Source organism: Nothoprocta perdicaria, unplaced genomic scaffold, assembly GCF_003342845.1.
Source record: "Nothoprocta perdicaria isolate Ctin4 unplaced genomic scaffold, notPer1 scaffold_95, whole genome shotgun sequence".
Classification (NCBI taxonomy): domain Eukaryota; kingdom Metazoa; phylum Chordata; class Aves; order Tinamiformes; family Tinamidae; genus Nothoprocta; species Nothoprocta perdicaria.
Window position 1 is genome coordinate 464,002 of NW_020456254.1, and position 12,685 is coordinate 476,686.

General features: G+C 36.3%; 1 protein-coding gene across 1 annotated transcript in view; it reads right to left on the reverse strand.

The window, feature by feature from the left end:
• Window positions 1-3,040: 3,040 nt before the first annotated feature.
• Window positions 3,041-12,685, reverse strand: part of PAXIP1 (PAX interacting protein 1) — a 33,805-nt gene continuing 24,160 nt past the window's right edge. The window contains exons 12-21 of the mRNA XM_026052991.1: window positions 12,363-12,547; window positions 12,190-12,233; window positions 10,706-10,773; window positions 9,407-9,509; window positions 7,179-7,347; window positions 5,573-5,673; window positions 4,324-4,458; window positions 4,164-4,239; window positions 3,634-3,694; window positions 3,041-3,223 (exon numbers count right to left, since the gene is read on the reverse strand). Coding sequence (XP_025908776.1) covers window positions 3,208-3,223; window positions 3,634-3,694; window positions 4,164-4,239; window positions 4,324-4,458; window positions 5,573-5,673; window positions 7,179-7,347; window positions 9,407-9,509; window positions 10,706-10,773; window positions 12,190-12,233; window positions 12,363-12,547 — 958 coding nt within the window. The 3' untranslated portion in view covers window positions 3,041-3,207. The remainder of the gene's footprint in view (window positions 3,224-3,633; window positions 3,695-4,163; window positions 4,240-4,323; window positions 4,459-5,572; window positions 5,674-7,178; window positions 7,348-9,406; window positions 9,510-10,705; window positions 10,774-12,189; window positions 12,234-12,362; window positions 12,548-12,685) is intronic.

Consider the following 12,685-nt stretch of genomic DNA (forward strand, 5'->3'; position numbering starts at 1 on the left):
GCAGACAACAGAATCAAATAGCAGGTTCTTCAGTATTTTACCCGCCCATTAAAAGGACAATGTGCTAATAACAGCAATCTAGAATCGGGAATACTGCACCAAATCCTTTCTTGACCACTCATCACACACAGAGCAACATCTGTGCAAGCCAGTTGGCTCCAGACAGCTCCCGTGGTTCCTGAAGGACTATTTCTTGGCAGGTTCCCTTCTTTACTCTAATTGAAAGGTTAATCAAATCAGTCATATGTGTATGTTGGTTAAATAAACACACTGTCTCCACTGCTGATGAAACAGATGTGTTACCAGGCAGGTTTCCCATGGGATTCATTTGTTCCATGATTGCATTTGCTTTTCCTCAAGCCTCTCCATGCAATAATGACAGTATTTTGGATAGTGTTAACAAAATTAAAGTTTACCTTTCAGGTGCTATTGCCTTGATATTGTCACTTAACTATAATACTTTTGGGTAGAGGTGAATGTGTCCTCAGTACTGCTCAGTTGTGGAAAATGTGGAAGAAGTTGTTAACCTTAAAAAAGGTTAGAAGTGTTATTAAAGGATAAATAAATCACCAAGTAGTGCAGTCTATATTGCTGAGGCAAAAATTGCTTATACATTCAACCCTGGCTTCTCTCTGCCTCTTCCTGTCCTGGTGAAAGGTTTCACTCTGCACTAAGGGACAGCAACAGGTCCTGTTTGCTCTTACAAGCCCAGCCTTGCAAAGCCGTAGGTCTCATGTCTAAGGGTGCACAGCTCACTGCAAAGCCATCCTGCACAGCTAAGTATTGCCATTAACTCCTTAAATGCATACATCTAACTAAACTCTTTTAGAAATGGAGGTTTATAATATTCGACATGACAACTGGCCATTTATAAGGCATACAAAGATATGCTGAATGTCTGGGTGGTTGCAATGTTTACTTGAATAAGAGGTTTTGTGTGTCTAAAAGCTTTCAAAAGTCCAAAAGCTGTAACAGCTGGTAGTTGTTTTAAAGGAAAATGCATCTGAAGACTTTTTGCAAACTGTTGAGTATCTCAGTGAAGAAAATCTCAAGTCATTATCACCTATTTAAATGATTGTAATTGTAATACAGCTTCTGAAGTGATTTGAAGAGGGGAAAAAAATATTATTCTCTATTAAAAAACACTATTTTTGTAATGCACTACTGTTGTTCCTCAGGGTGGGACTGTTCTCACCTATCTTTAGTAGCCTAAAAAAAGCAGACACGCACCCCAAAGTAGTTTGTTCAGCAGCCTGTGTTAAGAGATGTGTTTTCTGCTGGGGCTTCTGTTCACAAGCTTCTCTCCCCCCATTCACACGAGAAGAGACCAGGCTAGCCAAGACTACCTATACAAAGGACAAGTTACTGAGACAAGAACAATTAACTCCCATTGCACTCCCTTTTCATTTATTACTTTCAGAAACGTAAAGCTAAGCATTAAAAACACTGTCAACTTCCAGAGTTAAGTCTCTCCAGTGGATACTTTCTTATTCTTGTAATGAAAGGGAGACTGAATGATGAAACACTGTACCTAAAAATACTTACTCCTGCTGTAGCAAGTGCAATTTGGAGAAAAGTACCACTTTCCCCACTCTGTGCCACACTATTTTAATTTCCAATACACCTAAAAACATTCTGAGCCAAAGTATGAAATTTGTATTTTCTACAGTTTGTTACCTTATCAAAAGCCGTACTGATAGAAACTCCACTCCTACCATGGTGCAGTCCTTCTTTACAAAAAAAAAAAAAAAAAAAAATCCTTTTTTCTTTTAGCTGAAGAACCCAATGCTTGCAATGGCAGTAAATAGGCTTATTACTGACCTCAGTGAGACTTCACTCACCTTAGAATTTACCCTGTGTTCTTATAGCTTGAATTTGTCATTTGCTTAAGTACCTTGCTGAACTAGGGCATGAATATAAAGGCAACCGAAAAAGTGGTCAAATATCAGGTGGATTTACATTTCGAGCCTCAACACAAAAGAGAGATTTTAATTTAATAACTTGGCCATGGAAAGCTTTGCATAAACACAAAACAGCAGCTTTCCTCAGTGTAACATTGTCAAATACTTGTAAAAGCTTCTCTGCAAAGTGATTCTGCACAAAATAATGAAATGCTGGAAAAAGTGATAAGTTTAAAAGAGGTGAGCGGTCAGTTTAAAAGAGTTTTAGTCTTACATTTTTGCCCCGGACATGGTTCAGAAAGTGCTAGAACATGTTTGATGTTACACAGGCACCGGAACACCTGCAACCCTCCCAGTGTTTAATGCCTTATTGATTAAAGCGTAGATGTTTGTAGGGTGATTTTTCATCTATATGAATCTAAAGTGATAAAAAGGTAAAGTTGGACTATAAGATATCTGTGTGTGTGTGTGTGTGTGTGTGTGTGTGTGTGTGTGTGTGTGTGTGTGTGTTAGGAAATAGGAGTTGAATATAGATTTGGGTGATTTTTTTAATATTTATTATAACTCACTATACAAAGAAAAGTTTTCACAACAACATAATATATAGGGTTATAGTTGCTTCTTCCTTCAAACTATTTTCTTTTCTCAGTAGAAAACACATTTATACACTTAGAACAGTTTCCCTTTAAAGTTCTGGGTTTTTATATATTAAAACATACCCGGGAAAATAAACTTCAAATAATTTTACATTGCTTGGAAAAAGATTAGAGTAATTTACTCTTACCAGAGTGCCATAGTTGCACGGTATTCAAAAGAATGAACCACCAGTAAAATATAGAGTCAAACATTTAAAAGTACATTTATTTAAAATGTGGGCAAAATATCAATATAAAAGAAAATAGAGTATAGGAAATAAAAATAAAGTACAAAACATTTTCATCTTCAACATCCATAATTTAATAGACAGCAAGCCCTTTTATTTTTACATCCAAATTACACTTTTGGCTAAAGTACCATTGTTCATGTTAAAATGCTTAAAAACTGGCTAATCATGATACCTAAAGTGGGCTTTTTTAAAACGGTAGTATAATACAAAACATAGTAAATTATGTTTCCTCATAATAAAATTACACATCCTAAAAAAGATGCAGTTTATTTTTGCTTTCCTGCTTTAAACTGCTCATCATCCCTAGGAAAACAGCTGGAAAACAGCATCCACAGGAAGTTTTAGTCACTTTGTACAATGGCTGAGTGGTTAGATTTGATGCTCCATGGGTTCCGAAGCAGTAAGGCATTTCACTATCCATCAAGTAAATTTATATGTATGTTTGTTAAGAGCAACAACTTTGAAAAATGTCTGCAAAATAAGACCTATAAAACAAGCAAAGGAACCTTTCCTTTTCCCACGCTGCAATTATCAATAGGGGCTTATAATCTTCTCCAGTAAACAGCTATTCTCCATTTCTGCAAGTCCCTAGTGGCAATTATTTTTCCTTTTGCTTAATATTCTACAACTATTACAATCTGACAACTCTGCTCTCCACCCCCACTGAAGTGTTTTCTAGCCAAAATTAATTCCACTTTGGATTCTACCTGGAAATCTATGTATTAAACAACCCTCTCAGCAAGTAATATAACATCATACATCCTAAAAATTATGCAAGTAGTTACATACTAACTAAGAAAACACTCTGCTCTACGTACTTGACAGCCTTTACAGAAAAAAGGATATGATTCATAATCCAGTGTTTGAGTAAGAACTCCAGTCAGGACAAACTCCGCATTGTGGACATCTGGAAAGGGTGAAAACATGTTTACATATTAATATAAAATCTACATACTATAAGACATTATTCTTTATTCTGAGTGTGTGTCAGGAGAGGCCATCCTGAACCTTTCTGCTCCAGCACTACACAGTGCACTAGACATTTGCACTGCCAATATGAGACTTCCCCACACAGCCCTATTAGTAAATGTGTATGTTCTGTAGTAACTCCTGCAGCTCACAAACGAGCAGCATGTGCTGTTGCTCATAGGGTGAATTAGCATCAAGATTCGGGGTGACTTGGCTAGAAAACCGCTCAGTTGGAAACATCTACAAAGCAGCTGAGTCAGATTTCTCCAAGGCCTGCAAGATAAGACCAACTATCACTCTGTTTTACCAGAAAGCTTCAACATCTACCCGTACTTGTAAAAAAAAAAAACCCACAAATCAATACAACAGGTATAACGTAGAAATTACATTGATAGGTTTATACATACCTATACCTCTAGCAAAGTATTCTCGACATAAATGAAGGTCATTTTCACAGGAAATCAAGATTATCTCTGGCAAACTCTAAATGAAAGAAAAATAAATGTAAGCTCATGATAATACAGTAAGGTATTATCAGTTAGTTTTGGAAAGCAGCATTATACACACTTTATTCTGCTTATGCTCCATGAGTTTTCGAAAAGAAGGCTGCTTGGATAATACTTTTCCTCCTGCGCACTCCACAATAGCTTTCATGGTGGAAAGACTAGGACAAATTCCAGGTGTAATGTAAAAATACTTTCCCTAGAAAAAGAAAAACAGCGTTATTTTGTTAGCTGATTTCTGACGTGTATCATGACAAGTTTTATTGTCAAGCAATCTTCATCTTATACACTCACTGGGCAGCCTGTTAGTCGGTGCTAGATCTCACAGCTTTCAGTAGCCTACTAAAGCAAATTAGTCTGTTGATGAGTTGTCTTTAGTTACTATGGATTTATTTTTTCTGCAGGGGCAAATTCCTGATTTTAGAAGCTGTAACAGCTTAGGTGTGCTGATTACAACACTATTAGAATAATCAGGAAATTTTCAAGTGACCAATGGCTAATGGAAGATTAAAAAAATACGTAGGTTGGTGAGGCCTGTAAGTACAAAAATCCTCTGTGCTTCAAGTGCAGGGATGACTAAAGGGTTGCAAAAAATCTCTCCAATTTCAGGTTTTAATTAGCAGTCCATGTTATTATTTTCTGACAAAAATAACCCTAATACTTTACTGAGACTGATACAGGTCATCAGATCACAAAGCAGCTTCTCTCTGTTTTTGCCATCTAGGAATAAACAAATCTTCGTATTTCAATTGTGTGAGTGAAATGTAATAGCTCTAACAAAAGACTTAGGTGCTTACTCATCAGTTCCTTTAAAAATCTCATTTGTGGGTGATTTGCCCCAAGAAAGAACCTCAGATTCATTTGGGCTGAGGAATCTCCAGCAACCTGGATCTTTACATACCTTGCTGCACAGCAGCATAATTCCAACTGCAGGTTATCTGAGCACACTGCAGGGAGTCTCCAGGGAGTATCAGGGTAGAACTCCCTGGGGCTGAAGGGCAAACTCAGCCTCCCATTTTCTGGGCAAGTGCTTGTGGCATCTTGCAAATAAAGTGGAAATCTCTGAAATTTTGTGAGGGGCCAAATAACATCACTACGCTGAGCATGCTTTGTTCACATCTATAGGTCACCCTGGGGGCTTGGGTGCCATATCCATCTCTCAGGTCAGGCAGGAGACAGGCATAATGCCAAACTAAAATTTTTTTTTTTTTTTACAAATACTTTACAGTCTTTTTTTACTGTCCTCAGCTACAAACCTATGGTTCCAAAGTTGAAAGCTCCAAGTATTTAAATACCTTTTTTAGACTGCGTACCTTAAAGAGTGGAGCTACTTGTGCTCTCTTCAGAGACTCCTCTAAACTAAAGCAGAAAAGAACCTCAGCTTCAGCATCTCTGAGCACAAAGTTCTGCTCATCTGAAAAAGAAAGACAATGTAATACAAGAACGAGAAAAGAATAATCTACACTGTAATCAGACTATAAATTATTGATAGCAGAGCAACTTGAAATGGTCATCACTTACTATAATCTTATTTTAACATGACTATAATACCTCCTACATATTATACTTATTATAAAGACAACCTACAATTTTTCCAAGAAAAACTGAAACGTGCAGGTTATTTCACACTTGTTTAACTGGCAACATCCTAAGAAGTCCCCTCTCCTAAATAACTGGAGAACCTCTGAATTTTTATTTGTGAAGTCTCCACTGACAAAAGAGCAGAAAGATCAAGTTTCTGTTCAAATCACTGTGACAATCTCTATGCCAGAGCCCCAGAGCTGACTCCAAGTCCTTGTGCAACCATAACCATAGAGATGGAAGGACTGTCATTTCTCCTGAGCCTTTATTCTTTTTTTTTTTTTTTTTTTTTTTTTTTTTTTTTTTGGCAAGGGATTTGCCACAAAAAGCTTTCTTTAAATTTATTTCTAATTCGGATATAGTTCAAATATAGTATGGAATATAGTATTCTATTTTGGGTATAGTTCAAAATAATTTAAGTGTAGAGATGTTCTTTGTCTTCTAATGGACCTCAAGTGAGCTGACTTCTCAATTCACTGACACGGAGCCGATTTATCAATGCTAGTTCTCTGCATATATAAAAATGTTTGCCGGTTTATTGGTTAATTAAAAATTATCCACACATTTAAATCTTTGTGGTGGTCCACCAACAATGCTACACATTTGTTCCTTTCAAACAAAAAGCAAAGAAAGTATAAAACAATTACAAATAAATATTCAGCCTTCAAGAGGATTTTGTTTAGCCTAACATCTTTGATGACTAGTCCTGAAAATATCTGTTTTGGTGTTCTCAGCTCTCAACAGGAGAAAAGTTAAAAACAAAATCAATATATTTTAAAGGAGTTACAGTCCTAGACTAATTCAATTTATTAAAAACATTTTTATTCATATTTGGTTGACTTGCTTAAAAACTACAGAGAACATTGAAATCAAATCCAAAAAAAATAACGTTATAGAACAAAATACGTAATTATTTAAAAAAATAAAAACTTTAAAACTTTTTTCACTTCAATTAAACAAATTAAAGCAAATAAAAGTAAATGTATTCAAGCAAATGAAGCAAAATGAAAAAAGGCTCAGTTTAAAGAGCGTAATTGTTGTCTGTGACAGTATTATTAAACTGTAAAAACATAAATGTCTACCTCAAGAGAAACACAAACTATTCACCAGTATAAATTATGAGTTATGATAACCAAACTTTATTATTATATATTTATTATTATTATAGACTTAAAATCCCTATAAAATCCCCTGCACTCTTTAGAAAAGCTGGCAAAAGATACTACAGTCAAAATCAAAACAAAGTGTATTCAAATATACATTCCATCTCTGCACACTTAAACCAGGAGTGCAACCAATCTTAAATGTGTAAGAGAAAGTGATAAAAATGTAGCTTACCAACAAACTTCTGGCATTTGAAACACTCTTCTAACCAGTCTGGAGTTACTATGTGCTTGACTACTGAAATTGCCGTGAGGAACTTGACAGTCCGGGTCACTTTACTGGCAATCAGATGGGTGCATTTCTGGGCAGATTCTGCTACTTCACCCCCGAGGATGTACAGTTTCTGAAAGTTGTACAACATACAAATTAGAAAGGAATAGTCCTTTAGAAGTGGAAGAAAAATGGAAAATCCTAACACCAACATCAAATAAAACTCAGGTCCTAACAGTAAAGATAAGAGTACTGTTTTACAGTCATTCCTTCACTAAAGCTGATTAAAGGACAGAATTTATAACCTATTTCCAGGCATAAATTTGTTTTGGCAAGAGTGAAAGCTACACTTTAAGTGAAACATTTTTTAAGTCAAAGTAAGCAAATGCTTTAATAATTTTGCTATTTTCCTTTATGGACAGTATAACATATGCTCTAGTTATGGTAAACTTAACCTTCCTCATCATTTCATAGAAAAGAAAAACATCTCATGAGACATAAGTATTCTTAAAATACACATTTTGATGGCAGTGAGTGATTATTCCTTTTTCCTTCATTCAAATTACCTTATTACCTTAATCACTTTGCTATTTTTTCAGTTAAAACCTAAATCATTATCTGTACAGATAAGGATACAACGAATCAACTGGTTAGGGATACACTTAATTACACCAGTCCTCAGGCACCACCAAAGCAAGGAGGTCTAATATGTGTATTAGCAGAGTGACACTAGATAGTCTCTGACATTGCTCTGGATCCTATTGCTCTAACAATAATGAACAAGCAGAACAGACAGGGAAAACGTTTAAGGCTCCTCTTTGCTGTGCTTGCTTACTTTGACTGTAAAGACAAGGTACAGAAATACTACTCAGTAGCATTGACTCTCTACTACTCATTTCCTTCACGTTATAAAGTCCCTGTAAATACTACTTGTACACTTGGGAAAGGCAACGGCTGCTATTTTCATAAATTAATATATGTTCACTTCAAGCACTGAACACCTACGAGTGCAGATCTTGAACGATTTGCATTCTGATTTTCAAAGAGCTCTTTGGGAATAGAGGAAAAAAGACTATCCCACCCTCTCAAGAAGATGGTGGTATCCAGCCTCAGGAAGGTATCCAAACTCTGGAAGATCTTAATGGTATCATCACTGTCAAGTTTGGCTTAAACTTCACAAGTCTCGAGGCTGAAGTTCATTTTTATATTTGTGAGCCATAGCTGTTATCAAAACAGATTCTCCATATAATAAACCTGATACCAACATGACAGAAAAAGGAGGAGCTGTCACTGGCACTGTATGGGATATATCAAAAATATTTTATACCACAAAATATTAAATAAGAAGTTTCAAATGCAAACATTGCAAGGAAAAAAAAATTACAAACTCCAGCTACTTGAAAAATAAGTTTATGTATAACAAAGAAGGTATTAGATATTTTTGAGCTTGACTGAAGTGATGCATATTTCTAAGAAATGCAGTGGACTCCAACTACTCCTATTTAATTTTGATTCTCTGGAGCAGGCATCAATGGTAGGATCTTTTGTGCAATACTGAGGTCACCAAGTGGAAAAAAAAATACAAACCTCAGCCAACATGGGACAACATAAGGAAAAAATTCTTTTAGCCTGAATATTTTTTAATTACTGAGATTCAAAAAGGGAGTAGATTTTGCTACAGTTAAAACAGCATTCTAAATTATTCAGAGTTAAGTTCTGGAAGAGTTTAATTAAGGAACAGAACAAAATCTCCAAGGGAGCACATTATCTCATGCCTGCCATAAGCTTTGCCATCAGCTTCCTTCGAAGGATTTGGTATTCGAGATACTAGAACTACACTAGCAGAATCTGGAATCTGATCTTGAGCATGACTAGCACTACTGCCTCACTCCTGGTTGCTGATTTAGGAACTGCTGCTGAAGGGGCACCCTTGCCTTTAAAAAAATGCACATGGAAAGAAAAAAAAAAATAAGTATCACAGAAGTATGAATCGGTTAACTGAGGAAAACTTAGGAATCGATATGAAATTACACTCAAGTCGCCTAAATTTACACTCTAACCTCTGCCTCAACAACTCCGGCTTTAGCTGTACATTAGGCGTAAGCTAATGAAGCCTTACAAAATAGAAATTCAGTGTCAGGACATTATCAGATATTCTATCATAGATCCTAAGAGATAAGTGTGAGAGTCACCTTGATGTACTGTTGAACTTGCATAGGTTCAAATCCTGTGAAGAGTACCATTGGTGTCAGCTCTGGGGTGAGTTTTTTAGTAGGTGGTGGTAGGTCTTCAATTCTACAAGGTAAAGAGCGAAAATGGAATACAGCAGAATGTGAAGTTGGGTCAAAGTCAACTTTTAAAAACAGATAAGCAAACACTTGCAACTTTTCAGGACAGCAAATACTCCATCAAATGGGAATAAGGTAGGCCAAACTTCTGGGGAAAAACATTGGTATTAAGAAGCAGTATTTCTTCAGACGTTCACCTGACTCTTTGGCTGCTTTGCTTATTCATACTTCTAAGTAGCACGTGTTACCCTTAACTCTCAGCTTTTTGGTGAATATCAGGTTTGTTCAGGTGCGCAAGGGTGGGTGAAAAAAAGTCCTCGAGTCTTTAAATCATCCCTGCAATTTGGCATTCGCTGAAGTCCTAGGTATCTGACACAGATCGTTATATCAAAACTGAACGTTTAAGAGATCACTCAATTATCTACGAAGTTCTGATGGCATCAAAAGAACTTCTCACTAGATAGCTTAAAGATCCATAAAAAGTTACTGAGACTTTTTTTTTAATCAAAATGGCTCACAACTATTACAAAGTGAGTTTACTGTCAAATATTTTAGTCCATTCTCCTTCTTTCCTTATGCCTCCTTTAGCCTTTATATACGCTTCCTCTTTTTCTCTGCATTTGAAATATCATATAAAATGTATTAGTCCTTTTCAAACGACTCTTTATGAAGCTACAGCCATGAAAAACAAAAGACCAACTAGCAAGACTTTCCCTGATAGCAGGGAAAGCCACCAACTGTCTCGGAGGGCAGTACTGCTTCACTTATTCTCATGTTTTCTTGTTCTCTCTTGCCTCTACAAATCCATTATCTTGTAGTTCGAAGTACAAAACTTTTTTTTTTTCTATTAAAAATACACATCTAGAACAACAGGTTCTGTTCCATGACTGGACTCCTATATTTCTTTCTTCTCAAAGGAAGTTTTCCATTTCTCAGAACTTCCCATTTTTTTTCCCTAATTCTCCCATTTTTTTCCTGCTTTGATTTTCCCTCAGTCCCTGATTACTTCATTCTCTAGTTATATTCTGCTCCCTCAGACACCAAGTTGAGTAGCTGGCACCATACACAACATGTGGGCAGTTAGTCCAAATAGCAGGGCATAGAATGGCACTAAGTTGATGGCAATTCTGTGCTTTCCAGTTTTCCAGTTCCATGGAAAATGTAAATTAATGACCATTGTGACTGCTTGCTGGTTAATCTTACCTTGCTCTTTTAGAAGATGGCTGAAGACTGGGCTCATTTTGCTTTGGTTTCAAAGGCAATCTCACACCCTGAAATTAGACCATTTACAGGTTTATAGTTACATTCAGCAGGACACCTCATTTGTAATGTGAAACAGAAAAATGATTCTCCTCTATTCTGACACTACATTAAAAAAAAAACCAAACACCCAAAATATAAAACTTAAGCGAAAAGGACACGGTACCAAATGTATACTGGTGTAAATGCAGCTTATACAGCTGACTCGAGAGTAAATCTGGAAATAAATAAAAACTTCTCTAAAGTTATGAAACTAAATGGACACTACTTAAAACATTATTTTTTCCCTTTACATACAGCTGATAATGATTATAGGAAAACCCAAAGAATAAGTAAATTGAGAATGCAATGGGACTGAAGAAGATTGTCCATTTGTTAACTAAACAAAGACTACAATACCCTTTCAGGTGCCTAATCATCACTAAAAATTATCAACACCTGCATTTTGTGTACTCAACTTCCCTAAGTACAAACATGGAGATTCCAACTCATTAGTTCAAATGAGTTTGAACTGGGTTTTACCTACATCAATACAGACACCAGTTATCAAGTATAAATCTGAAATATAAAATATAAATCTGAAATGGGAAGAGAAATCATAACACAAAAGCTTTCAATAAGATAAACTGAAGCAGCCTCCTACATACTCACAATAAGGAGATGGTTCAGAAAACAAGTTGCTGTTTTTACCTTAGCTCTTGCAGCTGTTTCACAAGTAACAGTTTACACGTGTCAGGTAACAATTTACCTATTTCACAGAATACACTCCATGACAAAAAAACCACATGTTTTATATCCTGTTCATGGTGCATTCTTAGCTTTCTAACTCTTGCTTATTTGCACTACTGCTACTTTTAGGTTTATCAACTGCACTTCTTAAAGCCTGCTGCATTATAAAAGAATAAATTTTAGTTCATATGCTTTCAATTCTCGGAATAATATTCCAAAGAGAGCATACAAAGCAACTTCACCCTTAATTTATACTATTCACCATATTCAAAAGTTGAGCATCTAACAAAATTCCAACTGATTTGGAGTGTTTTCTCTTAAAAAAAAAAAAAAATCTTTAAGGGGTCTGATGGCCAGAAAGTGCTAGGGTACTGACCTAAAAAGGTCTGATGCTAAACCAAAAAGTGAGGCACTAGTCTAAGATATCTTTAAAGTAATTACATTTTGTACAACAATTACTTTGCAGTTTCTTAGTTCTAAAAAAAGACTATTCCTAAGCTCAGATTCAGATCTCAGGTTTATGGAAATAAAAAAACAGAAGGAGCACTACCCCAAAGTGCACAACCAGCATGGTCTGAGTCGCTCTGGCTTTCTCACACCACGTGCACACGTGCTCACAGGCAGAAACACTAAGGAATAAGAGCTGCAAGAACACCTTCTTACAACTTCTCTTCTGTATACAGAATAGCTGAACATACCATTAGAAGTTCTGGTGATACCTTTAATGGCACTCTCCAAGCATCTAGAAAGTGAAAAAGAAACAAATGAAACCGTGGCCAAGTTGTTAGCAGCAGCAGACAGAGGCTTCTGTCCTTTAAGCAGCTACACAAAAAAGGCTACACAACACAGATTTGGGGGCTGGGACTCTTACCCAACAAGTTGAGCACTAGATGCTGACTAGGAGACAGTGGGTCTTGGAGGCTGAACGCTGTGTAGCGGCTGTGCTGAATCTGCCGCAGCGCCTCGAAGTTTCCCAGCAGGATGTCACAGAGCCACTGCGCGTTCACACAGGGAATTCGCCACTCTTTGGCCTTCTCGTACTTCAAGCCACTGGGTCTTGTTGTTCAAGGAAGGAGAAGAAACAAAACTTATCTTTTGATCAAATATGTACAAGCCATTTCTAATTGGAAACCCTAACGTATCAGCAATCCTGTACTGCCCTATTATTTACCCTAATTATAACAGATTACATAC